The sequence below is a fragment of the Ochotona curzoniae genome, unplaced genomic scaffold, assembly GCF_017591425.1.
Source record: "Ochotona curzoniae isolate NIBS_2020 unplaced genomic scaffold, NIBS_Ocur_1.0 scaffold_3890, whole genome shotgun sequence".
NCBI classification, from domain to species: Eukaryota; Metazoa; Chordata; class Mammalia; order Lagomorpha; family Ochotonidae; genus Ochotona; species Ochotona curzoniae.
Window position 1 is genome coordinate 30,996,516 of NW_024467115.1, and position 26,889 is coordinate 31,023,404.

A 26,889-nucleotide genomic window follows, 5' to 3' on the forward strand; every position below is an offset into this window, starting at 1 on the left:
ATTTTTTTCTGCTCTTGATGGATACATCTATCACACCAAGCTTTTATAGCTCTTAATTAACATCTAAAAATATCTCTTCCCATGCCTTTTCAGCATTGTCGCATGCTCCTAGGGTTTGGGTTGGGAACAGCCTTCATTTCCTTATATCTTGATAACTGACTATGCAGGTAAATTCTTGTTTCAGAATTTTTAGACTCTGTCATACCATATGCAAACGACCATGCATTCCTAAATGTGACTATCCATCACGTAAACCAGATTTTAATGTATGTACACTCATTCAAACATATTTTAGGTTGATGCATTCTGACTTAAGTTAATGTGATAACTGTATTTCATGTAAAGCTGAAATTTACATAATTAAATAAAAAGGTAAGTCAGGGATGATTACAGACAAGAACCTAAAACCTCTTATTCTTGAATTGTTTCTTGGTCCACTGTGGTCTGAGGTGTGTTCCTTTGAGTGAGAGTAGGCAAGTGCGGGCCCAGAGAAAGTAGACAAAATCAGAACAAGCTGGCAACTGTATGGAAAGACACTTTGTGCAATAAAAGTCAAAAAGTAGCATGAATGCAGGTAGCACCATTAGGTGCCAGATCTGGATTCTTGCCTTCTGTTCAGAGATCACTACCTGAAACAACCATGCCTCGGGACTGGGCTCACTGTGTAACAGCTGATTAAGCAAAGGCAACATCAGCTTGCTCTCCCAAATACGTGGCTGACAGGTCAACCAGTCACCAGAGCGCACCTATTTAAGCAGGCAAACAACAGAAGTGACCTCTCATTTTACCTGATGCTCAGCCATCTGGCTCTCTGGACTCCTGCTGGGCTCCAGGCTCTCGCTGAGTTTTAGCTCGATGGCCTCCATTTTTGTGGAGATGGACTGCAGGGAGTCCTGGTACTTCTGCTGGCGTTCCAAAGCTTCATAGAGGGTGCGCTGCTTCTCGCTGATCTAAACAAGCAAAAGGATCTTACCAGCTGTTTGCTCGCCTCTTATCTCCCATGTTACCACATTTCTTTCCTTATTGCTTTACCCGCTGGCCCCTAAGAGGGTGCTCAACTGTGCACTGGATGTGTAACTTTCTGCAAGTATTTCATAAGACCATTGTTGAGGTGATCAGAGTCTAGGGGGATTGAACCACTCCATGTTTTAAGCACTTACCACATTCTTCAAGGTTTCCCATGAACGCTGCAGATCACCCAATTTAGCCGTGGCAGATGGCTCCAGTCCTGGCTCATAGAAGTCCTGTAAGGCTGATGCACTGGGATGGATCCTGGCAGCGTCTGTCTGTAACCGTTCAGCAGACAAGGCTTGGTAATAAGCAATGTCCTGGCAGTGAGAGCGTTGTATTAGATTCCCAAGGTCTGGATTCATGTGCTCTGGGTACTGTGTGCCATGCAGAGGGAAGGGCTAAAAGCTTAAGCTCTTTGCTGGGACTGCATGCCAGGAAAAGTTAGCAAATTCTTGTGACAAGAATCTATAAAGCACATTCAAATTGCTTTGGAATTTTGGTTTATATTAAAAAAACACTATTTCAAGATGAAAACATTAATTCTTAATAGTTGTTTGGCCAAAAGGAACTGCAAATGATTTAAGGGGTGCATGTATATTTAAGGACTGATGAACTAAAACAGCCAAAAGAAATTATCTAGTTCCTGAACTGTTGCTTAAGGTACAGTTCAAGGTTATGAATACTTTTACTGTACTAGATTTAAATAAAATTAAAGTGACAGAAGTAGTTCTTAGATGCAGCAAGATATTCCCGATTTATTTATGAATTATGTGTTAAATATTTAAATATTCAATAAAAGTGTAATGGGGAAGTTAAAGCTGTTTTGAGAAACAAATAACATTGGATTCTTTGAATTCACTTCCTGGGCCAATAGATGAAATCGTTAAAATAAATGATAAATCATCTTAATTTGAAAACTTATAAATAGCATTATGTATCCTATTAATAATGACAATGAAATACACCAAATTGATACATATAATATTATTTTCAATTGTTTCTACATTTATCTGTCTACATTTCCATAGAAATTTAGTTGGAGGAACAATGCTATAGTCTATGGTTAGTTATTGTCTGTTAAATCTCACTACCATTACAGTTCTGCTAAAGATAATGATGCCAACTTAAAATAACTGAGACTTACTGATGACCATGGGGAAAAGTCTTGAAGAAGCTTCTAGCAACATCAGAAAATAAAGCCAGAGCAGGAAGGGGCCTGCTGCTGGGGAGGTGCTCTCTAAGAGGCTTCCATGGAATGGAATGAGTTTAGACTGGGAATAGTCACACCTGAAAGCCAGCAAGACTGCCCTCTGTACGCTCCCCTGATCCTTGTAGCATATCGCTTACAACCTGCATCTCGGGTGTGGCTTTGAGTGACAGTGACCAGACACCCTCTGCGTGTGTGTGTGGTGTGTGTGTGCAGTTGAGGCCTGCAGATATGTCCTCAACATTTATAAACAGATTCTCATTCTCAACCTTCTCTATATTCTGTGTGGGTCACTGCGGTTTTTTCAGGTCCTCAATGGGCTCCAGTGCACTGACACGCTCTCCTGAACCTCACCACATTCCTCTACATGTTCAACGCTGTCATCACTAAACTGCCCATCCTCCTACTTCTATACACTTCTCACTGTATTTAAAGTGGCATAATCCTCTTTCTTGCCAAGACACGCATTTCTCCTACTTCCTTAAATTCTATTTCCCCCACTAGGAAAATCCCAATGACTCAATCCAATTTTACTTTGTAGAGACCATGAGCTTGCGATCACAATGGAAGCCATCAGGATAACAGTGCACAGCTTCTAAATATTCAACTCTGTCTATCTGCTGAATTATCCTTTCCTGTTTAAGGACCATTCTCCCACCTGTATCAAGAATCCCATAAATTGATGTTTCAAGGACTTCACTTGACTAACACTCCCTCCAGGCTGGCATTGAGCACAACTTATAAAAACCATGTTGTGTGTGTTTTTACATCTTTTCTTTTTCCCTGGAGGATATCATGGTTTTAGAAAATTGTACAAATCAAACTGTGATGGATCATTTCCCAAGAACACATTTGCTCACACTGTCTTAATTCTCATTTCCCCATCTTCTGCCAGTCACTACATAATCCAGTATGTAGGACTGACAGTGCATCGTGCATCGGTGTCTTGTAACGGGGTGGTACACAGAGGGCTGATGGTTCTTCAAAGTGTTCTTAGAAAATGGAATCAAAAGATACACTTGTTCTGCTGTAAACTATCTGAAATTCATGCATATTTTTATATATTTTCATGAAATGTTTGAAGATTACTTCTGTATGACGGATATCTCTATGCATTTGAATCCCACATTCAAAACTTCCTCATTTGAGTAGACTCATCCATTCATTTTATTTTCCAAAAACTTTTGAGGTTCCTTCATCTATTCACATTCTCACACTCAAATCACTTCTAAGTACCCATGAGGGCTTGCACTGTGATGCCTGCATCGACATGGCTCTCACCAAAGTCTTCCGTGGCTTCTCTTCTAGTAAATGATTCTTTTCCAGCCTTTCTCCTGTCCTCTCAGCAGGGTCCCATTTGAGAAACACTTGCCTTTTATACTGCACTCTCTTTCAGCTTTCCAGTCCATTAATACTGGGTGTTAAGCCTCATAATTACATCTCCTCTTTTTCATGGACTATGCCCCAAACTCAAGCCTTCTAAATGGAATTTCAGATGAAAAATCAATTAGAAAAAAACAATAAATTTATCATTCAGTCACTGGAATTCACTTTCAATTTCTTTTCTCCTTCTCCATTCACTGCCAAGTATTGATGAGGCTCCAAGGAGGCCTACTCTTGCCAGGATCCGCATTATAAAAGTGACCTCCTAACCTAAATATTGTGAATAAGCAGCTTGTAAACTGCCTGTGGCATTTGGTCTGACTTGTCTAGTTTGACTTATCTCATCATTAAGCTAGAGAGGTTTTCTGAAAGCTCAGATCCATGGCTTCTGTTCCTAACCAGAAGGCATAGTGACTACATGTCTACAGTGATTCTCACAGAGAACACACAGGCTCATTTAAGTGGAAAGGTGTGCCCCAGGGCCATGTCGAATCTTTGATCTGTGTCTCCCATTTGTATGACCTTAAAGGACCAGGTCTGTAACTTCTGTCCCTATGTAGCTTTTCTAGCTCCAGGCCTATCTCTTCCTTGTCCACCTTGATCAAGATCAGTGGTCCAACTCAGTTCTACACAGAGCTGTTTCTCCAATATCTACTCTTAACTTCTGCATGAGGATCTGACTCTTTCATCAATGTCCTTTGGAAGCTGGTTCCAGCTTCCATCTTTTCTCATCAAATCTACTTTCTCCAATATTACCAAACTCATTGCGGTTGAAGAACCATTCTTCTTCCTGCCTCTGTAGCTTCCCTCATGTGAGTCATTCTGCCTGAATAAACTTATCATCTCTCATCACCAGAAATCATTCCAGTCACCTTGCTAGTACAGCTCCCTCCAATCTAAACGGAGCTTTTCCTAAGCTGTGCCTGAAGCCAGCCAGGGTCTGGTTCTTTTCTGGCCTCCCATAACACCCTATATTTCTCTCCATCACACCACTGTCCAAACTCTACTGCACACTCTCCCTTCCTTCCATTCCAGTACCCAGTGGGTTTCTGAAACCACAGATAATAACACATTCACATACATATATTAAATTTAAATTTACAAATACAAAAACACATATTACCAAATATATAACACAATACATGTTATATTATTATACAGGAATAACATGTGGCTGAAATGACAGATCCATTGGTTTCAGAAACACCAATGATATGCTTGCCTTTTAACTGCCTCCTCTGAGTAAGCTGTTGGATTTGAACTAAACAAGACATTGCTACCAAAATGCAGAATAATGTGATACAATATAATAATGTGATACAAGTGTTATTTTCCTATGGTTAAAGGAGGGTGGTATCAAAAGGGGATTAAAACCAAGCACCATCTTACTCAGTTTTGAGCCTTAATGGTTGCCATTCGGTATTAATACAATACATACTTTATCAGCCACAGGGAACTCTGGTATGTGTAGTCAGATGCTTTGCAGCAGCTAGCAGGCAGATTATAATTTCACCAAAAGCATAGTCATTCAACAGTGTCAGCATCAAGATCAGCACTGTGCAATTAGAATATTTTACAAACGCTAAATATGCAGTATAGAATTAACCAAAGGCCAATTTCTCTGATTCTCATAACAACTGTGGCCTCAGGCAGAGCTTATGGTCAAAGAATGAGTAATACTTATTTTTAGCAGGAACTGGAGGACTGTTTCCAAGTTCCCCATAGGGCCTGGATTTCTCCTCGATTGTTGTTTTTAATTTCCTGTTATGGCTTTTGCTATTATTTGTCCCACATCCACCTTCCTCTTTGCACTGTAAGCATTTTGTTGACAGGGCCACTGTTAAATCATTCTCAGTTGCACCCCTATGGCCCAGAGCACGGTCCTATGCCAGGCAAGTGCTTCACATTTATTTAATAAATCAGTGAATTCATAACTTCCCTTGAGCTACACTGATTGTTATCAAGAGAACTGTGCTGTCTGAAGTTTTCGTTGAGTTTTATATTGCCTTTTTTTCATGCAGCAGTAGGAATTCTCTGTATCAGAGAAATACTATTTAAATGTCTCATTTTAAAATAAACTAATATGATTTATAATTTCTAAAACATCTGTTCTGCTCAATGTTTCTTTGTTAAAAAATCTTTGAATCCTTTTGAATGTCACATTTCATAGTAACTATGTATATAATACTAATTAACATACAGTAAATATCATTAGTTATTATAAAAACAACTGTTTTATTTGTATCCAGTATCATGTAAGCTCTTCAGTTTAGCAGAATTTATGTTGAATATATTGCATACTAAAAGGGATCTTATTAACAACCAGTTTTTATCTCTGTTTGCTAGGAAATAAAGTGTAAGATTATTGAGAGAGAAGTAAGATCAATCAAATTAACTAGATATTTCAGAGTATTTAATGGTAAATACTCTTTAAGTTGGTTCACAATGATTTCATAAGAGAAAAGTATAATAATGGAGGGAAGTTCTGAATCTGCAGAATCTGAGCTAGCAGATGTCAATACTGTGTTCATGAATGCTAAGGTAGCTGTGAATTTGTATAACTTTGCAAGAGTGAGACAGACCTTTCATTGTCTGTTAGGATCCCACTGCATGCGATTGTTAGAAAATATAGCTATTACACCCTTGTAAACCAAAGTTTACACGGCCTTTTTTATTTTATCTTATTTGTCTCCTCATCTCAGTAGGTCAGGAAAGGAGCCAGTACAGTGAGCAAGCAGTCTCATCTCACAAGGCAGTCACCGTTTGTACACCTCTGACAACTGAAGGTGTGGCCCTGGAACAAAGTGCAGGTGTGCACATCCCAGCCACAGCCTCCTGAGAACAGAAAATGAAGTCCTGCACTCTCCCAGAGGTCCCAGTGAGAACAGCAGCACGAGGGAGGTACCTGGTTAACAGAAGCTTCTGGATTAGCCACAGGTGAAGGGGAACGACACGTGGGTGGAGAGCAGATCTCACTGTTGGTTCCCTCCTCCCCAGAGTCCTCAGTGACAGGTGACAGCAAAGTGTGACAGCGACCCGCAGTCATCTGCCACGTGAAATGTAGCCCAAAGGACAGGAAAATCAGTTAGCTATGTTAACAAAAGACCTGCTCAGGCACAGGCCAAAAAAGAACATTCTAGCACAAAGTAAGAAACACGGAGACTCAAATTTACACAGTGTCTTAGTATTTAAAACTCTGTCTTCAAGTGAACACGATGCTAGAAACCAACTGATGAACAAACAGGGATGCAGGATGCACAGTACTTTTAAGAGCACTGATAAGCATAGTTGATCCCACCCCCTTTTGATGAATGTCTGTGTAAGGTTCTATAAAACAAAGTGAGACCTTTTATAAACATCTCAGATTACGGATCATATCTGGAGACGCATGCACCCAAAGTCAAGTATTGCCCAAAGTGCCTGGGGACGTTGCAGTTACCAGAGGCAGGGCACACAGGAGGTAACACACTCAGCACTGGAAAACACCAGAGTTACCAAAACACCCAAACCAATTTAGAAGCAAAATGCATGGGGAAATAAAGAATGGTGCAGAAGTGAGATGACAGAAATTTGTTTCTGCAAGCAAAAAGCTAAATTTTGTATTTTCTCTTTTCTTAAGAGTTGTTCTTGTGCAGGCAGTACATGCACTTCTCTACTCAGATAGTTAGCTAAAAAATACCCACAACTAAATAAATACTCAGAATCTTCTAACCCCTCTTCAATTCTCCCTCCCCGCCCCCCTCAAAAAAAAAAAAAACTAGAAGTTCATGCAAAGGAATTTTTTCAAAAACAAACAAACAAAAAATAAAAATAAAGGGCAAAGACAAGAGAAAAAGAAAGTCTTCCGATATCATGGTTAAATTATACAGGAAAGCACGGCCACGCTCTGACAGGCTCAGTAATTCAGCAGTCTCCAGAAAACAGTTTTGTTTCAACTGCCTCTGTTTACTGTCAGTCACTGGCACCACCCCAAGTACAGTCAAAGGGAGTTAAGGAAACTGTTCCTCCCTTTGCATCTGTGGATCCCTAAATAAAGTCTTGAGAAAGATCAATTGTGGCGCCCTCAGCCTGCCTGCAGTGACAAGAGCTAAGCCGCCCGGACTGGACCCCTTACCATGACCACAGAGGGCTGGGCCGCAGGCGTGGGGAGGAGTTCCCGGTCCAGGTCCTCGGTCCCTTCCGCCAGCCCCTCGACCTCCGTCACCGTCAGCAGCATGGTGGCGTGCTTAGCTTTCATCGTCAGCATCTTGCACTTGGAGTTCAGGGCGGCGATCTGCTCCTGGTAGCCCTTGATTTTCTCAGCCAGCTCCTGAGAAAACATAATTTTTTTTTCCTTCCCCCGGGTCAGAGCAGCATCAAAAGGAAACAGAAGTGGTGGCGTTCATCTTCCTGCAAGGCGAGCCAATGAGCTCACACCGCCCTGCAGGCGGCAGCACGGGTGGCTGGGGAGCAGGATGTGCAGAGTGAGCAGGGAGAGCGAGCAAGCTGCACGCATCTCGGGGGAGTCGGCAGCGCTGGGGGCAGAGCAGGAACAAAAGGAGTACAGGGGAGAGGGAAGCCCCTATGGAGACCACCGACTTCCTGACTATTAAGATCTGGTAGCTCTCCTCACTACGCCACAGCATCTCAATGGACCAGATGTTCATGCCGGCAAAATGAGGTCACGTGATGATTAAAACTAAAGAAAAACGCACTGCTCAGCTCTTAACCATATTGAGTCCAGCCAGCAGCCATGCCAGTCATTTAGAGCCAGGGAATTGCAAAGGAAAGTGCCTGCCCCTTCCTGTGACCCAGAGTTGGACTGGCTAATAATGCCTGTGAAGTCCACAGGAAATTTTATACACAGGCATCATTTTCTCCCAAGCACCCCCGTTATTATCCCACATACAGCCGAGGCCTCCAACCAGGCCCTTGGACCCAAAAGGCAGTTCATATCTAATAGCTCTGAATTCTGAAAACCTTTGACTGACAGCTTATTGGCAATGTGTTCTGGGCAGCAAAATGCTGTTAGGAAGGTGACCCCGCACATCTGTTTTAGGAGCCTGCAAGTTCTGAGATATGACAGAGTCTTGCTTCACTATTAAACACTACAATTATACCTTCTTGCACCTTTAGAAATGAAAAGGTATAATAACACATGTAATCCTAGAACATCCAAGGACTGTAAAATTCCTGTATTTTTCTATACCTTTTATTGGGCTCCTTTACCTGAAGCTGTTCTTTGCCTTCATAGGACACATTTGTGACACATCTGAACATGTAACATATCAATGTACAATGGAAGACCACCTATGTTTGTACAGGGATATAATATCTCATTATGTTGTTTGGTTCCCTCTTCTCTATGAAAAGTAGGCCAGCAGAACTCAGCCAGTCACTTGCTTTCTTGACTTGCAGCATTACAGAAAAAAAAATGTTTAAGTATTTAAAATAAAATAAGCACATCTTTATCTCAGGCTGTACATGCTTAATTAAATCCAAGCATTTTTTTTAAAAATTAGCATTATTTGGTGTAGTAACTAGCACATGTGAAATATCAACAAATGGTGTGTATTATAATCATGTAACATATACAGAAAATAGCCAATGGCTCCATGAGTTCCAACTCACTAGGTTTTCTTGAAGCACTCACCCCAATTGGGTGAACATGAATCTGGGGAGAGGACAGTCTTTAGCCTTGCACGCTTAACACTCTCGAGGTAGCCAAGGTCACGCAGCAGAGCCCTGCAAAGGTATGTCCATTCTGACAGCAAGCACCCTCTTCCTACAATGAAATTCCCAACTACATCATGTGCACAATTCATCTGGATCTTTCTTAAAGTGCAGTGGTAATCAACACACCCAAAGATGGCAAATTATTTGGTTTGCAAGAATCCACATCCCATAGCCTGCCCGTTTGACTCTAATGCAAGTGATGGTACTTCCAGAATTGCCCCTCCCCCCTTAGCAAAACAGATGTTCTGTCCCACTGCTGTGTAGGTTGGTTTATTGTGGTGCAGTCTATTTTGTTCAAATACGACTGAGTGGTAACAGTTAATGTGTTACACATTCTCAAGAAGAATAGGCTGAAAATGAAAAACTGAAACATGTTTCAGGTTATAGATGCTCAACTGATAATGCCTGCACAACTATTCCAAAATTCGAACAATTCAAACTTTAGAAACACTTCTGGTCACAAGTGTTTCAAATCAAGGATCCTCAACCCATGTGGATGATGGTGAATGTATGCATTTGTATTCAGGAAGCTGCTTCAAAAATCCAATGGAAAGCACAACAGACACTTGGCGCAGTAACTATGACACTAGCTGGCGCCCACACCTCACATCGGGGTGCAGTCATGGGTACCCACACGTGGAGCCCAGGCTTGGTTTGACGCATCCAGGTGTTGCTGGGATTTAGACATAAACAATGGGCAGAAAAAAAACCCTCTGCCTCTGCCTTTGAAATAAAAATCAAAAGTTAAACTGAAAAAGTTAGTGGGACATATGAAATTGTTATATATACCTTGACAATTCGATACTAGATTTTTTCCCTTTGTCTATGATCACAATGCCACGGTACACTTGAATGGCTGGACTTCAAGGTTGGACTTTTGGTTGTTTCTGAAGGATTATACTATTTCGATAATGTTGGGGAAAATGGTAAAGAGGTTTAGGGAGTCTGCAGGGGAGGGTGAAGAACGGACTAGGCGGAAGCCAGGGGACAGGAATTTCTTTCATAAATCCAGCACAGGTGACAGCAGCCCAAGTTCTTGGGCCATCTTCCCTTGTTTTTATCTGGCAATTAGCAGGGAGTTGGATGCTAAGTGGAGCGGCTCAAACTCCAAGCAGTGACCATGTGGGATGCTGACATCACAGTGATAGCTTTATTCACTCTACTGCAACATCAGCCCCTCTGTGCTTAAATTTCATTGGCTACATTTTTCAAAATATTTATTTGAAATGGAAAGTGGGGTGGGGAAGGTGAGGTAGAGCGAATTAGAGCCGTATCTTGCTTCTGCTGATTCACTCCCCACCAGCCACGTCCAGGCATCAGCCAGCAGCCAGGCTTATCCTAGTCCCCCACATGTCTGGCAGGGACCAAGGCACTTGTGCCACCTTCAGATCCCTTCCCACACGCAGTAGCAGGAAGCTGGATCAGGTGGAAATGGAACAGGTAGGAATTCCCACATGGAGTAGTTCCATCACACGCAGCAGTTTCATCCACTGCGCCCTAACTCCCACCCACCACTTCTTTCTGAACGTGATTGCAGTGGTGGGAATTTCAGGTGAAAGAAGCCAGCCCGGTATAGCAGTCGCCTTCTGTACCAGGTCGGCAGCCACAAGGGTCCAAGTACTCTCAGCTTTGATCTAAAAGTGCCAACATAATTCCATCCAAGCAAAAGTAAGTTTTAGAGCATCATAAAAAATAAACTCCATAGAAATTAATTGCATATTATTTTTCCGAGTTATAGTAATAACATAAAATTGGGTTGACTGTTAGATTAAAATTCAATTAAAAGCAGACAGAAAATGCAGGAAGAATTCCTGTCTCAACTTTTCTGTTATCATCCATCAGGCTTTCTGTGTTTAGCACATCCCTTCCTGTGTTTGTTTTATACATACAATGAACCCCACCCAGGGCCATGCCATTACTTTCAGGAAAATATGTTCTAAAACACAGGATCAAATAAATACTTCAGAATACTTGAAAAGTTCACGAGGAATTTGAATTAAAGAGTTTACGTAGGTTCAAAAATGTCGGAAGTTCATGCATGGCTCTGTGTATAAGAGAAACTTGTTATGAACTTTTTGAAAAATCTCCAGCTACCCTGGAATTTAGGACTGTGAGGAGCAGGTATGACAAAGTGAAGATTAGGAACCAGAAGATGCGGTGAGCTGTTGACCACGCTGAGAGCACGCCCCGTGGGTAAGTCACGGATTTTCCTTCATCCCTTCCTTTTGTGCAAGGAGGAAATAAGTAACTTCTGCTACAGTAGAAAAATAATGGAATTTGGAGCCCAAATTCCGGGCTTCAGTTTGGTTTTAATTAATTCCTAGACATGACAACTCAGGGAATCACTTTAAAAAATTAGTTTTATGTTTAGGAGAATGCAAACGATTTTAAAGATCCTTATCTCACAGCAGTATTATAAAAAAAAAATCTTGTTACACTTTTGAAGTTATTTCAAAAATACAAAACGAAAAAATTTTGAGTAATACCTGTTATTCTAGGATTGTTGCAACAAAAATCTGGGGGCCCAGCCTGGTAGCCTAGTGGCTAAAGTCCTCACCTTGCATATGCCGGGATCCAACATGGGCACTGGTTCTATTCTGGTGGCCCCACTTCCCATCCAGCTCCCTGCTTGTGGCCTTGGAGAACAGTAGGACCAGCAAAAGCCTTGGGACCTGCACCCACGTGGGAGACACAGAAGAGGCTCCTGACTCCTGGATTTGAATCAGCTCAGTTCCAGCCACTGCAGCTACTTGGGGAGTGAACCAAGCAGATGGAAAATGTTCCTCTCTTTCTCTCCTCCTCTTTGTATATCTGACTTTGCAATAAATAAATAAATGTTTTTAAATGTTAAAAATCTGGATCAAGTGTCACAGTATCAAAAATGCCTTCTCATATCTATGTGACAGACTAGTCTTATCTACACATTGCTTAAACAGTGGTTTCTAAAGTTTCCATGGCAATCAGGCATTTTGTGCAGGAGTTAATTCTGCGTGCTTGGATTTCAGTCTCAGCTCCATTCTCAATTCCAGCTTCCTGCTTCTAGCTTCCCATGAGGCCCAATGTGATAGCTCAACTAGCATCATTCCTGCTGCGCACTTAGGAGATCCACATTGGGTGTGGGCTCCTGTGTTGAACCACCCCAGCTACTGCGGACATTTGGAGAATAAATTAACAGATAGGAGAACTTAAAAAATAAACACTTGTTTTCTTTCTGCCAATGCATAGAAGAATCTATCAATACATATATAATGTCTATAACTATAGGAGAAAATATAGGTGGAACTACTATTCAAGCAGCTCACATATGGCATGAATAACATATGACAAGGTTATAGATGTCCAGGACTGAATCAGCAAAACTCTACATGCAACAGAAAACAAAATGGTTGCCTCAGGACTGACTGCACAGGACAGGGTGAACTTTCTCTCCCAGTTGCTGGCAGCGGATCATCTATGGCGAGCCAGCCACCTGCCCACCCCTGCTGTTCTCCCCACCTGCCCGTCTCACCTCGTGTCGGGAAATCTGGGCTTGCAGCTCCTGGATATTACTGGTGGCCACAGGTTTATCCTCAATTTCTCTGTGAGCCCCTTCTATCAGCTGCTGGAGATGCTTCATTTCTTGCTCATATTGTTCGTATTGCACCACCGCCTCCTAGGGGAGAAACGAAACAGAAATCAATTTGGGTAAATGATGCCATGCTGCTGTCTGCCCTATTGTGCTAATTGTCGTTTATCTGTGTATCTAGAGAATATGGGAAGGATGGAGAAAAATTCCTAGAAGGCCCACATTCTCAATTTTGCTTAGCTATTTCAGAGTTTTCTAAAACATTGCAGTAGGAATTGTTGATGGATTACAAATCCTTAGATGGTTTGGATTTTCTCTGCTCTCCTCTGTATTGTCCCCAGAAAAAAAACATGGCTGTCAGGAGGTCAAAAACAGTGTGGTTTCATTTCCCCATAAGGAATCCTGCATATGTAAGACACTGGGCTAAGAGCTGCATGGGAGGAGAAAAATATGAATTATGCATGACTTCCCGGCTCAGGAATTTATAGGAAATTCCATGCTAATTCAAGGGGCAAGGAAAGTTGATCAAGTGGGCAAGTGGCAATTTCAACAAGAGATTATTGCTTCAACTTCTGATGAAAAAAGTTGACTGAAAGATATAAGGTAAAGAGTTTCATTTCTTCTGTTAATGATTTTTAGTTGAAGATGGCATACTATAAATTATATACTAAGCTTGTAGCAGTTGTACTTGAATTTGCTTGTATAACAGTTATAGTTGAATGTGATTCTCAAGCAAGAAAATGCATCTAAAAATCAGTACACTGAAATGACAAAAAAAAAGGTATCTGTATCAAATCATAATAGAGAAGCTGTATTGTTAGGTTCCATAGTGTTAAGTGAATAATAACAGATGAAAATGTATGGCTGCTCACAGGTTTGCCTTTTAAGTTGTTCTTTGTTAGAAATAAATCACTGACAGATTGTATCATCAAAGCATTTTTTTTGGAGAGCTTTCCCCAGACCTTTGTGGCTGATCCAAATGACAGCATTTTAATCTCCTGATTTTATATAACCACCACACTGTCAAATGTTACACTCTGGGTAGGCTTTGCTGGCTGAGCCCACACAATGCTAAGAAAAGGAGCGATGACTCATTCGCCATTGCTCTGCTGGCGTGGGCACCGCTGGCAGAGCCCGGGGCACAGCTGCACCTGCCTGCATGATGTTGCATTGCTGGATGGCTGAGTGCTGTAGTCGGCTAGCCTCCTCCTGCAGGCGCAGAGCAGTGTGGCAGAGCGGCAAACTGGCAACCACATCCTCTGGGATCCGGAGGACACTCTGGCAGAGCTGCACCGCTTGTACCTTGGGCTTCAGGGATTCCATCTCTGCCAGCAAATGCTGAAAGGGCAATATCATGGTTCAGACATTCAGTGTTTTGTGATCTACTGTATAATCCAAATGGCATTTACTAACTTACAGTTATCCCACAAGCTATAAATGTTTGACAGGGAATATTACAATAATAAATCAAATGCTCAGGCAATCATTCATTTGGATTTTTCTCTCTATCCCCTTTGGTTTTCAAAAGCACGCTGCGGGGCCTGGCGGTGTGGCCTAGCAGCTATAGTCCTCACCTTGAACATGCCGGGATCCCATATGGGTGCCAGTTCTAATCCTGGCAGCTCCATTTCCCATCTAGCTCCCTACTTGTGGCCTGAGAAAGCAGTCGAGGACGGCCCAAAGCTTGGGACCCTGCACCCATGTGGGAGACACGGAAGAGGTTCCTGGATCCTGGCTTCGGATAGGCACAGTACTGGCCATTGCGGTCACTTGGGGAGTGAATCATCGGATGGAAGATCTTCCTCTCTGTCTCTCCTCCTCTCTGTATATCTGACTTTCCAATAAAAATAAATCTTTCAAAAGCACGCCACCAGTCATCCATTCTCGTCTATTTTCACGCACCTGTCGATGTGAGAGCTGCTCCTTGAGGCTGAGACGCCCTACTTCTGGAGAAGTTAGGTTAGCTTGGGCTTGTTCTACAGCAGCCTGGAAGCTTTTGAGTTCTGCCTCAAATCTTTTCATATCCTAGAGAATAAAATTCACTTGGATATTAATGAGAGTATATATTGCCCTGGAAATTCAAACTCATGAACAATAATATCACAGTAAGACATCCCATCACATCACAGCGGTTAACCCCACTTTCTCCCAACAAACCCTCTTTTTTTTTCCACCTTGGCTGCATCTTGGAGATTCTGCAGGCGATTTTTGATGATCTGTCGCAGTTCTGCTGTCTCCCGTCCTACTTCTGCCACTTGCTGAGACATTTTCTCTGTGTAGTACACACTGCTGAGGTACTGCAACTTTTCAGCCATTGCTTCTAGATCAGTGTGAATTTCTTCAGATTCTTCTAGAAGAGTCTGGAATACAGCATCAACGTTATGACATACTGATATGTAGGCAAAGAAGAATAGGTAATGGATATGATCTGGTATGGAGACCACTCGACTGGGAAGAGAACAGGATTAAATTGTAATTCTTATTTCCATGTGCATCTGTAGGTTGTATTCACATCCTGTCCCATTCCTTTTGACTAGGCACCTACTGTTATTCTTATTTTACAGAAACAGAGTCAAAGTTGAGGAACCATAATAATTTGGCTAGGCCATGTGCTCAGTGTGATACAAACAAACTCATGCTGTTAACCAAAACACCCTCCTCACAAACATCAACAGATGGGGCCTTGCCTTGCTGGGTGTTCTAATTACCAGTAATCAAAACCTGGCCTTTCTTCTGACTTAAACTTAAAAAAAAAAAAACTACATTTACAGATCTGAAATCCTATACCCAAGATCTAAATGCATATTTCATTCTAAGACTCGAAAATGAGACTATTGCAAAGAATCAAAAACTCTGATCTGTTGCAGTATTGTGCAAGAGAGGGTTAAGCTATGTTAGAAATCTGATTCAAGTTCTCCCTTCTCTGATTCCAGTTTAGCCTCCTGGAAATGATCCTGGGAAAGCAGCATGCCTTTGCCACCACCTGGGAGACCAGGATGGAATTTTGGGTGGTTCGTTCTGGCCATTGTGGCTATTTGTGGGGTCAATAGCCTTTCAAATAAACAAATCTGCAAATTTTTTTTTAAAGTCTTTGCTTTAAGCATTACAAAGGAATAAAATTCAGTCGCACTATCAAGAGAAACCCTCATCCTTCTGCATGGTTCTGTCAAGTGGGACTACAGCACGGATGGACAGGCAACTAGATAACACGCATCATGAAAAGTACAGTGAGGCAGAGGCTGAGTGTTAGGGGGTCCAGGCAAGATGTGCTATGACTTGTTGGAAGACTGGGAGAATGCTCCTTTAAGAGTAAAATCCAAGCTCAGTCAGAGGATGTTTGCAATTTGATGGTTTGGGAGGGAGAGGAAGACATTTCATGTGAAGAGAGTGGTGTACGCAGAGGCAGCAGCAGGCAGGCACAGAACGCAGTTGGTGGCTCTCTGCTACGTGAAGAGTAGAAATGGGAGACGGGGGTATCATTCTATAGCAATATATTCTCTCCTAAACAAAGTGCTGCTTTCTCAGTATGAATAAAATACGTATTTACCACAGGAAATATTTAGCTTTCAAAATGTTGAGTGTATAAAGAAGAAAGTAATCTATAAATCATTTCATCATTCCATAATGCAGAGAGATAACTGCTGGTAGGCTCGGACCTCTTCTTGGGTAATTCAGATCATCACATACCTTTTACTTTCCATATGTCTTTTACAGGAATACTTATTGATGGGTTTACATGGGAGGCAGAGAGATGCTGAGAGAAAGAGAAAAAGAACGCCCATCCCCTGGTTCACTCCTCAAATGCCTGCAGTGGCTGGGGCTCGGCTGAGGCCAAAGCTGTGAGCTATAAATGCATCTCTTGAACTTCGGTGCCTAGAATCCAAAGACTTCAGCAGAAACCCCCTCTGCCTCTCAGCCTCTCATTAGCTGGAAGGGATTGTCATGAGTCCAAGTAAGAAATCAAACCCAAGTATTCTGCTGGGAAATGCCAACATGCTAACCAGGATTTTAACCTCCAGGCTAAAAGCCCACCCCCTCGCCATTTTTTTTTATGGCCTGACATGGAACGTGTGTGTTTGTGTGTGTGTGTGTTTTTCTTCCATTATGTAGTGTTTTTGGATAAATTCAGGCAGTCATTACTCCTAAGGGAGGAAAATGAGAACTCAAGCTTGGCTGCAGGCTGTTTTCTGTGTTGGTGTCTGCTTCCCTAGGACATCCTCAGCACCCTGACATCCCAGTCACAAACACCTGCAAGTCATCCTACTCACCATCTCCTAATTTGTCATCTCTCACTCATCAAGGAGAGGCCTTGTCATTTTCCACTAGAATAATGGAGCCACCTTATCTTCATCAGTCTGTTTTCTACGTACTGGCTGCTAGGTGCATATTTTTAAAACACAAGTCTGGATTTGTCACTGGGCAGGCAAAATATCCGCCAGAGACCCAGGACAATGTACAGGCTCCCATCACCTGCCCTTTCTTATCTCTTTAGCCTTACCTCCTGTCCTTTCCAGCCCTCCAGGGAACGAATCAAAACACATCTTTCTCCTACTGCCAGCATTTCCCCATGTATGTTGTTCCAGAAAGCCCCACAAGCAGGTCTTCTTCCAGGGGCCAGGCCACTATCACTCATGCCTAAGAAGCCTTCCCTAACCTTCCCCAGGCAGTCTGGACATCTTCCCGCAGGCTTTTTCTGCCCCTTGCTCTCTCATTCTCTCTGCATCCATCTCATCGTGTTGTAATCTTTTCTATCTGTTCCCTCCTCTAAACCGACTCTCCGGCACAAAGGCAGGAAATACTCTTTGTGTTTGAAATTCTGTTCAAAGTCCTTGATCTGGGAAAAGAGAACTATTTGTTAAAAGAACAAATTAAAAAAAAAATATGAAATGTTGTTAGATGGTTGTTTCCTTTAAAGTTTTACTGTAGCTATTAATAATGTACAAAATACTTTCTGTAATTTGGATTGCCATTTTAGCAAAGAACCCAGAAATTTTAATTAACAGGTCAAGCTAGTAACACTTCTGACGTCACAATACACTTTGTGGTCAATTTTTACCAGCAGTGTTGGAGAATCTCTCATGTTCTCAAATATGAATTAAAAAAACAGAATTAACTTGATAGTTGAAACTCTGTCTCTTTTTTGCTGAAATATGAGTTTCTAAATTTCCAATAATATTGTGTTTTTCCTCACTGTTTACACGTGAATCAGAACTTTAGTCTTATCCATCCACATCAAAGTGTATTTTCAGCACAAAATTGGAATCTTTCACAAAGATATTTTGGGAGGAGTACCTAAGACTGATTAAACAGGAAGGATTACAAATACAGGCTAAACATTCTGATCTGCTAAAGCATTTAAGAAGGAGGAAGTGAAGTTTTGATTTAGAGTCCTGCCAACTAGATAGGAGAATCAGATTCATATAAAAAATACAAAGATGTACACATCTTAGGAAATCTTAAAAATTTGAGAACATCCATGTAACTCAATAAAACTCACTTTATATATGTGCTTCCTGGAACATAGCTAGCCTGTTAAATATCTGTATCTAATTCATGCCTAAGTTATAAAAATGATGAAACAATTTCCTGGATGACAAGATCTTTAAAAAAGGAAACTTGTGGTCACGTAACTTCGAAGGAAATGAAGTAATACAATCACCATGTGATGGGAACTCGTTGCTTGTTCCAACTGACCCTCACCTGCCTCTGTGGACCAGGTGCCTGAGAATGGACAGACGTTGAGAAAAAGAACACAACTCCATTGAGCGCCAGTATACACCAGGCAGTGTGCTAGCATCCACAGTAAGAGAAAACATCAGTGTCTCAAGGTAAGGCTGAAATATGATTATCTACATCCCTATCAGATGAAGACAGAATTCAGAAAGACAAAGTGTTTTGGTCCGGATTGTAGAGCCAAATAGCACAATTTCATTTTCTTTACAGGCTGAGCATAGAGCCCATCATCTCTTTCCACTGGAAAGAATATCCCACCATTGCCTGCATATAATTATTTCAAAGAAGCCAGGCACGTGTGCGCGTGCACACGCGCACACACACACACACACACACACACACACACACAGAACGAGAGAAAGAGAGAGAGAGAGCACACATGAACTTGTGATTGATTTTGGTCTTAGAGAAGGGGAGGCTTAGGAAAGATAAAGAATATCTACTTACACAGTCTTATGAAATCTTATGAGCAGAGATTCTCTGTCAAAACAATAAACAACTTCTGACTACCTATGCACTACTTCGATTGCATACATACAATAATTGTGCACCATGATGCTTTACATTTTGTGTCAGTCTGGCCATTGAACCATTGGGTTGTCATTTACTCTTGGAAAACACTTAAAGTTACCTGATGCAAAATATATTGTTCCCGAAGCTGGCTTGCAGAATTCCAAGTAATATTTCCATGTACCAAGACTTTAGCTTTCTCAATCCACTTCAGAATTAATTCCAGCATTTCAGTATATTCATCTAAATGTGATGCTGCCTGAAAGAAATCATTAGCATTCACATGTGAAATGCAAATTCTGCTTCTTGCAGTAGAAATTCACCTTCTAGCTGCATCTTTAAATACAACAATATGAATGATTTTAACGTCTTTGATATTTCCTGTAGGATGAAAAACCATTTATCTGTTGAAATCTAGTCAAAGTTTTAGAGACTTTAGCATAAAGTTCAACATTTTAATAGACTTCAATGATTTCTCTTTTTTGCATTCTTTCTTGTTTCAACAAGAAAGTGGCAGGTAGGGATTACAGCATCGGGCTGACATTTTTTGTATAGCGGATAAGCTACTATCTGTGATGCTGCCATGCCCATGGATGCCAGTTCATGTCCTGGCTGCTCCAGTTCTGATTCAGCTTCCTGCTGAAGGCCAGAGAAAAGCAGCAAACGATACTCCAAGCGTTTGGGCCTTGCCACCATATGGAAGAGCTGATGAAGCTCCTGGCTGTGTTTTCAGCCTGGCCCAATACTGGCTCTGCTGCTCATTGGGGATTGAACCAATGAATATCTCTTTCATTGCCTGTTCCCTCTTTACAATTCTGACTTTCAAGATAAATAAATCTCTCTTTCAAAGACCATAGATGGCAAGTTTAAACTCATAATTTGAATTTTCCTTCATTAGAGAAATGACAATCAATTTACAAAACTCCAGTGCATACTCAACAGTTAATGTGGACAGACAAGCTGCATCTGTGGAGCAAAGACAGGCCGCTTACATGTGGAGACAATGAGTCTGAGCTGAATTTGTGATCCTTGAATTCTTCCCAAACTAATGACCATGCAGTTTACAAAATACTTCTCCAGTTTGCAAAACATACACCTATTGACAATCTATTGTCAGTGCCTTTGTAATATGATGTGTTACAAAATAACAGGTTTTTATAAAATATAAATCTACTGGATTCAGTAGTGGTATGAAATAAACTACACATAAGTTAGTCATATCACTGTCAATATCATCTTTTAATTTACTTTCAGAACTTGTAAGTTTGTGGTGATTGGTCTGTTCTGTAAAACATACCTGAACAAGCTTGTTGAGCCGACTCTCAGCCTGTCTGATGGTCTGCTGGTAGAGTTCTGTCAGCTTTCCTATCTTCTTTGCCAGCGGCTTGCTCAGTTGACTATTCCTTTCTGAGAATCTTTGTACAGCTGCATCTAATTCAACCAACCTTGAATTGCAGCCATCTAATTCCTCTCCCAGAACCTGATGGTTATTGAGAATAAAAGAACATGAGGCTACAGAGAATACGTTTTCCCAGGTCTTCCAAGAATAGAGGTACTATATTTTGAATGATTTTTGAAAAAGACAGCTAGGACAAAAGCTAGTTCAGCCAGCATCAGGTCATTTCTGTCTGTTTGACTGGATAGGCAGAGCAGGATGTGTTGCAATCCTGGTGTTTATTTCCTATGAACCCAGTAAAGGGACTAACATTTTCCTTCTGCCCCACCCTGAAAGGATTGGAGTCATGAACTCATCCACACAGTGAGAACACAACTTTAATGCTCTTGTATATCTAAGCCCTCATACATACACATTTACTAACACAATTGACTACAAAGGTAAATCATTTAAGTAATTTTTGTTACTGCATTTATGTAAGTTCTTTACTGCCCTCACTTACTATCTTTTTTTTTTTTTAAAGTTACTAGCAAAGACAGTTTTTGGCTCCTATGTCCCCAAATAAAACTGACTCTCAACTCTATTTAACTTACTCAGTAGCACCCCGTATATTTCCAGATCTTTGTCCACCTTACCTTTTGATCAGCTCTAGCTTGTGCTAAATCACTGGTCTTTGCTTTCAGCTTAGTAAGAATGGTTGTGAGGTCTTTAGCTATCTTCTGAATCTGCCGACTTAACTCCAGGCTCATGGCCTTGCTCTGCTCAACTTCATTTACTTTTTCTTGGATCTAAAGAATCAGCGAGAACAGCAAAACCAACCATGGGTAAATGGCGTAAGAAATATTCAAAATTACAAACGGGGCTGACAGGAGACAGGTGATGAACACTGCTTTGGCCTTGATGTACTTTCTCAAAGCAGCTGTTACAACTCTGGTTTCCAGGCTGCTTTGCTTGAGACCACCCTTCCACCTGCCCCGTTCTCCTGCTGCTGTGGTCTAGCAAAAGAACAAGGAGCTGAGGTGGAGTCCTTTCTTCATCGACTAACTTAATGGTCTCCAGATCCAGGGCCTGTAAGCCTTCTTCACAAAGTGGAAAGCCTTCCCAAATAGCTTATGCAATGCACTGAAGACTCGTAAGAGTCCAGCATGCTTGGACACATTTCACAGTAGTACATTTCATTTCATGCTGCATTTATGAACTAGTAGCAGATCTTCTCTTTGTTCTAGATAGACTGACTTTAATTATATCATTAAATAGATAAGAATACCCCCTTTACCAGTACCCACAACATTTGCACACACATATTACTTGAGACTATTTTCAGGGCATAAGACCAAAGATAGAAGTCTAATGATGGTCTCAGCACCAGAAACAACTACATGTTTCTTACAAAAAAAAGTTTGTGTTATAACTTAGACATAAAATTATATTTCATTTCACTCCTTTTGTTTTTGTCTGGCAGCCAGGGCTAAAATAATAGGCTTTCCTCGTTTAACATTAGAGTACCTAATAGTAGAGTCTGCATTCCACGTAATACATTTATCCCTTGCATTTACCCTATTTTACATAATTTGGTCTTTTTCACTTCCCTTAAGCATCTTTAACTTATATTTTGATGGCCTACTGGACTAAAATAACTATGAAAGCACTTGACAGCTTCTAGGCTATTGATAAATATTTGTTATTGTATTCACAAAGAGGTGAGACTACTTTTGTGTCAGGTAAAGCATAAACAAAAGCATTTGTTACATACAGGAATATTTTAAATCAGTTTTTAAACATGTGGTAGAGTAGCTAGCTCATGTTTAATTACATGACATTATTGTTCACATGTGGAAATAGTTGATGTATTTCATGACTATGAGAAAGAACTTTAACAGCATTGTTCTGTATTGACCTATTCTTAAGCTCTGTTGGCAAGGAAACATGACCATGCAAATCAGAACTCTTAGGAAAGAGGACTGGTTCTACATTTTTCTTGCTCATTAGGTTTACCTGGTCCTGGATCTTCAGTTCCAGTGCTGCCTCAGCTAACTGAAGGGACACTTCTGAAGGCAAGATGGTATAGAGATCCAAGTACTTCTGTTTCTGTTCTTCAGCAATTTTCTCAATGTTCTGTCGGTGACTGGCAGCTTCTGCTAAGAGACGCTGAAGAGAAATAAATAAGCCTATAAATCAGTTGACAAGGGAGCTGATCTTTATTGGCATAGAGACATCCAATAATAAATGGCTAAGTGTGGATTTACAGAAATGCCTTTTAAAATAACACTTCTTCAGCATCCAAATGTGAAAAGAGTCAAGAAATCTATCTCAAACAAAAGAAAACTCCATGAAGTAACACTTATTTTATCTCATATGCTTTTGGACATTTTGAAACCTTGTTGAAAGATATGAAAGGGGAGACCTGGAAAGATACGTCATCTGCTGATTCTCCACCGCCCAGGGCTCTGTCCAGCCCAACCCAGGAGTGTGGAGCTCAATCTGGGGCTTGGATGTGAGTGGCACAGTCTTTGATTCTTGAAATTTTACAGCCTTACAAAGTGATGACAACCAAGAAGCTAGATTCAAAGCAGAGTAGCTGTTACTTGAACTCCGACAATGGATGTAAATGTACCAGAGAACGGCTGTGCCAAATGCTCACTTGTATGTCTTTTTATTATTACGTTAAGCATGAAGACTTATGTGTCATTGTCATCAGTGAAATAGTCTCTTTATAAATGATGCGTATGGACATCTTGGTACCTGAAGTTCTTCAAGTTGGGCATCTACTTCTATTGTGGGATTCCCTAAATATTCCTTTGTTTTCTGAACCCAAGATTTCACAGAATGGATCTGCTTCTCCACTGCTCCGCGGTCATTCAGTTCCTGTTTCGCCTGCTTCCCATGAGTCTTCAGCTTCTCCTGCATGCTTCAGGAACATCAGAGGGAGAAAATCAGAACTGGTTTTCAGACTGACCCCTGACACCAAATACGATTTTATCAAAAACATATGCAAAAACCCAGAAACTTAGGATCGCTTTTGCAAGTGAAGATACTTCTTAAGTCATCAAGGTTTAGTATTCCTTGAGTTCAGTTCAAAAACAGTGAGGTCAATTGAGCATCCCTGGAAAAGGGATTCAGCTCTCTCCCATGTTGCCATGCCACAGTGTTCCTCTCTGAAGCACACGGGGATTATTGCATGACTAAGTTCTCTTTGGAGACATGCCTCAAACAGCAGACTCCCCTCTGGGGTTTAAAACATCATGTGATTGGAGTATTAGCGACTTTTAGAAATGAGACTTTATAGAAAGAGCTGAAGTTTCAAAGCTTCTCAGTGAATAGTGACAATACACGCCCAAACATCATGTATTTGATTTGAACTAAGGAAATTTCAGTAAAAAGGTTTGAATATGTGGTGTCAGATCACCCTGACATCATCTGTAACTGAAAGAGCCTAAACTAGCAAACAGATGAGGTTACATTTGTTAATTATCAAACAACCACGTATTTTCACTTACCTAAGAAACAAATGAAGTTTATGTGATATAATTAAGATTCATAACCAGTAATAAATGGCTTTTATTCACCTGGACTACAATGTCATGTTGCTCCTACCCGCTGAACTCCATATGGCCAATGAGTCATCAGGCTGCCTCAAACCTGGGTTCCAAGTAGCTCCCCACAACCTCCCTTTCCAGCTCCACTTGTCTCCAGTCACCCACTCCTCCTCCTCCATCCTCCAAGCAGCTCCTTGACTGCAACACACTGACTTCCAAGCTTCTTTACGTGTTATCCCCATGTTTGCAGAATCCCCTTGCACTTTGAAGACTGCTCACTGCTGCTCAGTCTTCAGTTGAAAATTTCTTGTGAAGGGTCTCTGCCTGCATTGAATTCCCTTCATCCCTCTTCCATTTCTACCACATTAACTTCTTTCTTTATTTGTCTCTTCTACCTGTCAACTGCATGAAGGGAGATGGCAAGTCTGTACGGTTTATGGCCAAATTTCTAAATTCTACTGGATACGTTTCATGATTCATGACTAAGGAAACAGAAAACTTAAGATTCTCAAGCTGGCAGGTGGAACACCCCCATATCCACATACCACATTTGTCCCCAGGCATCAAGACTAAGAGGACAGAGAATGAGAGCAAGTAGATAATTACTTGATGCACTGATCTTGCATTGCTGTGATTTGCTGCAGGATGGCTGGCTCTTCCCCAGAGGGTAGGGTGGCTTCATGCTGGAGCATGCTCAGTGCCTGCTGCCTTAGCGTGCCCAAGAGTGACTGCTGCAGCTCCAGTTCCACGGCGAATGCCTCCTGACGCTCCAGAAGAGCCGAGAGCTCTGCTTTGGAGGCCTTCTCCACTGAGTTTCCAGGTAATTTATCTTGCAACTCATCAGTCATTTCATTGGCTTTTGTAACCTGAGGACAGCCATACAGAATACAAAATTAAGAAATTTTTAGAAGCTGAAAATCATGGGGCAATTATAAGAAATAGTACCAATTATAAGAAATAGTACCACTGATTGGCATCTGTACATCATAGCTCCTTCAAGGTGCTCATATAAACTCTCCATTTAAAACTCTAAATTTCCAAAACTCTTGGTTGCAAGATGTCAAAACCTGAGCAATTTCTTAATATGAAAGGAAAGGCTGCTGATGAAACTACAGGTTTGAATCTTCAGTTTTACAATATGATAATCAGAGACCATGGGTAATACAGAAGAAGGTTTTATTTTAAACGATAAAGATAGCAAACAGAAACATCAATATTTAAGTTAACTTGAATATATATTGAGTCATAAAAGAAGTTATGTCTTACACCACTGAACCCCTCCTTAAAATAGAGAGGAAATTAAATACAGACTGAGTATCCCTTACCAAAATACTTGAGATTGAAGGTGTTTCCAATTTTGGATTTAAAAAAAAAATTGGAATATTTGTTTATACATAAGGAGGTATCGTGGGACCAAGACTTGACACCAAGTCTCAATATAAAATTCATGTATGGCACATGCACACACATGACCTGAAGGTAATACTTTATAATATTTTTGGAGAGTATGTGTTTTAATCAAACCTCACTACCTGCATTTTCCACTTCTGATATCATGTTAACAATCAAAAATGCTTGAATGTTAAAGCATTTTGGATTTTATATTTTAAGATTAGGGATGCTCAACTTATGTAGCATTTGGTAAAAATTTAAATTATTGCTTATTTTCATCTCCACAAAAAAGTACATTGTGCTTTTCCAAACCAAATGATAACGCAAATAGGTAAAAATTGGCTTGTAATTCTTTTAAAATTTGTTTGGTTTTTCACATGGAAATGTTTGACTTTATATCAAAGGACAAGCATTTGTATTGGATTTCTGTCATAATTTAGTTTTCATATGTTAAAAATGGAAATAAAAACAGGCCTTTACTTCCATAAAGTCTATTTTAAGCTGAAAGAAAATGTGAGGGTCCTTAAGAAGACAAAATTAAACTATGAGGTTACTTTGGTAAACATTTTTTAATAATGTGTGGAAATGCGTATTATGACAAAAAATCTATGCAATGATTTTTCATTCTTGTAGCGGAACTCATACTTCCAACATTGGCTTTTAGGGCACTTTTTAAAGTAACCTCGTATTTCTCAAAAACAGGCTCCTTTCTAGATATGCAGAGGGATTCATTCCAGGACCCCAGATATCTAAACCCACAGATGTTCATATCGTTTATGTACAATGCTACAAGATTTGCATATAACCTATGTTTATCCTCCCACATACTTTAACCAATTCTAGATTATTTACAATACTCAATACAATGTACGTACTTGCTACACTGAGTCATTTGAGGAATGATGACCAAAAAATGTCTGGTCTTGGACACACATGCGTGTTTTCCTAGATATTTCCACATATATGGAAAGCCAACAGAACACTAGAATCAGTCAGAAAAATAATCAATCCCACCCCATTAATTAGGGAAGTTACCTTGCTGTCCAAGCCCTTCCATTCATCCAATGCATCTTCTAGAATCTTCTCCTGGTCTTGGGCGACAGCGTGAAGGCGTGTCCAGCGCTGCCACACCGCAGTCATTGACCGGCTCAGGGTTGCCTTACTGGCTTCATTTCCAGTTTTCTCCAGCTCTGAAGCTTTTCCCTCCAGGGCCAGAATTTTGTCACGGAATGAGTTAACCACTGACACTAAAGCCTAGGGATTTCCAGTGGAAGAAGAGATGGATCCTTTAAAAATTCGGTGGATTTTGGTATGACTTCAATTAGCAACAAGATCAAAGGTTTCTAGATGACATGGGTTTTAGGCTGATCTAGGTTTGGAATCTGTACGAGTGGGTATTTATTTAGTAACTACGAGCAGGCATTTATCTGTTACTCGATAT

The 26,889-nt window shown here is 40.8% G+C and overlaps 1 protein-coding gene across 1 annotated transcript in view; it reads right to left on the reverse strand.

Annotated features, from left to right (window-relative positions):
* SYNE1 (spectrin repeat containing nuclear envelope protein 1) overlaps nucleotides 1-26,889 on the reverse strand; it is a 444,597-nt gene that overhangs the window by 149,821 nt on the left and 267,887 nt on the right. The window contains exons 81-95 of the mRNA XM_040965176.1: nucleotides 26,484-26,702; nucleotides 24,663-24,922; nucleotides 23,263-23,428; nucleotides 22,516-22,668; nucleotides 21,156-21,308; nucleotides 20,422-20,604; nucleotides 19,246-19,383; nucleotides 15,056-15,241; nucleotides 14,784-14,906; nucleotides 14,037-14,219; nucleotides 12,825-12,968; nucleotides 7,716-7,910; nucleotides 6,507-6,647; nucleotides 1,161-1,328; nucleotides 789-950 (exon numbers count right to left, since the gene is read on the reverse strand). Of these exons, the coding sequence (XP_040821110.1) occupies nucleotides 789-950; nucleotides 1,161-1,328; nucleotides 6,507-6,647; nucleotides 7,716-7,910; nucleotides 12,825-12,968; nucleotides 14,037-14,219; nucleotides 14,784-14,906; nucleotides 15,056-15,241; nucleotides 19,246-19,383; nucleotides 20,422-20,604; nucleotides 21,156-21,308; nucleotides 22,516-22,668; nucleotides 23,263-23,428; nucleotides 24,663-24,922; nucleotides 26,484-26,702 (2,574 nt within the window). The remainder of the gene's footprint in view (nucleotides 1-788; nucleotides 951-1,160; nucleotides 1,329-6,506; nucleotides 6,648-7,715; nucleotides 7,911-12,824; nucleotides 12,969-14,036; nucleotides 14,220-14,783; nucleotides 14,907-15,055; nucleotides 15,242-19,245; nucleotides 19,384-20,421; nucleotides 20,605-21,155; nucleotides 21,309-22,515; nucleotides 22,669-23,262; nucleotides 23,429-24,662; nucleotides 24,923-26,483; nucleotides 26,703-26,889) is intronic.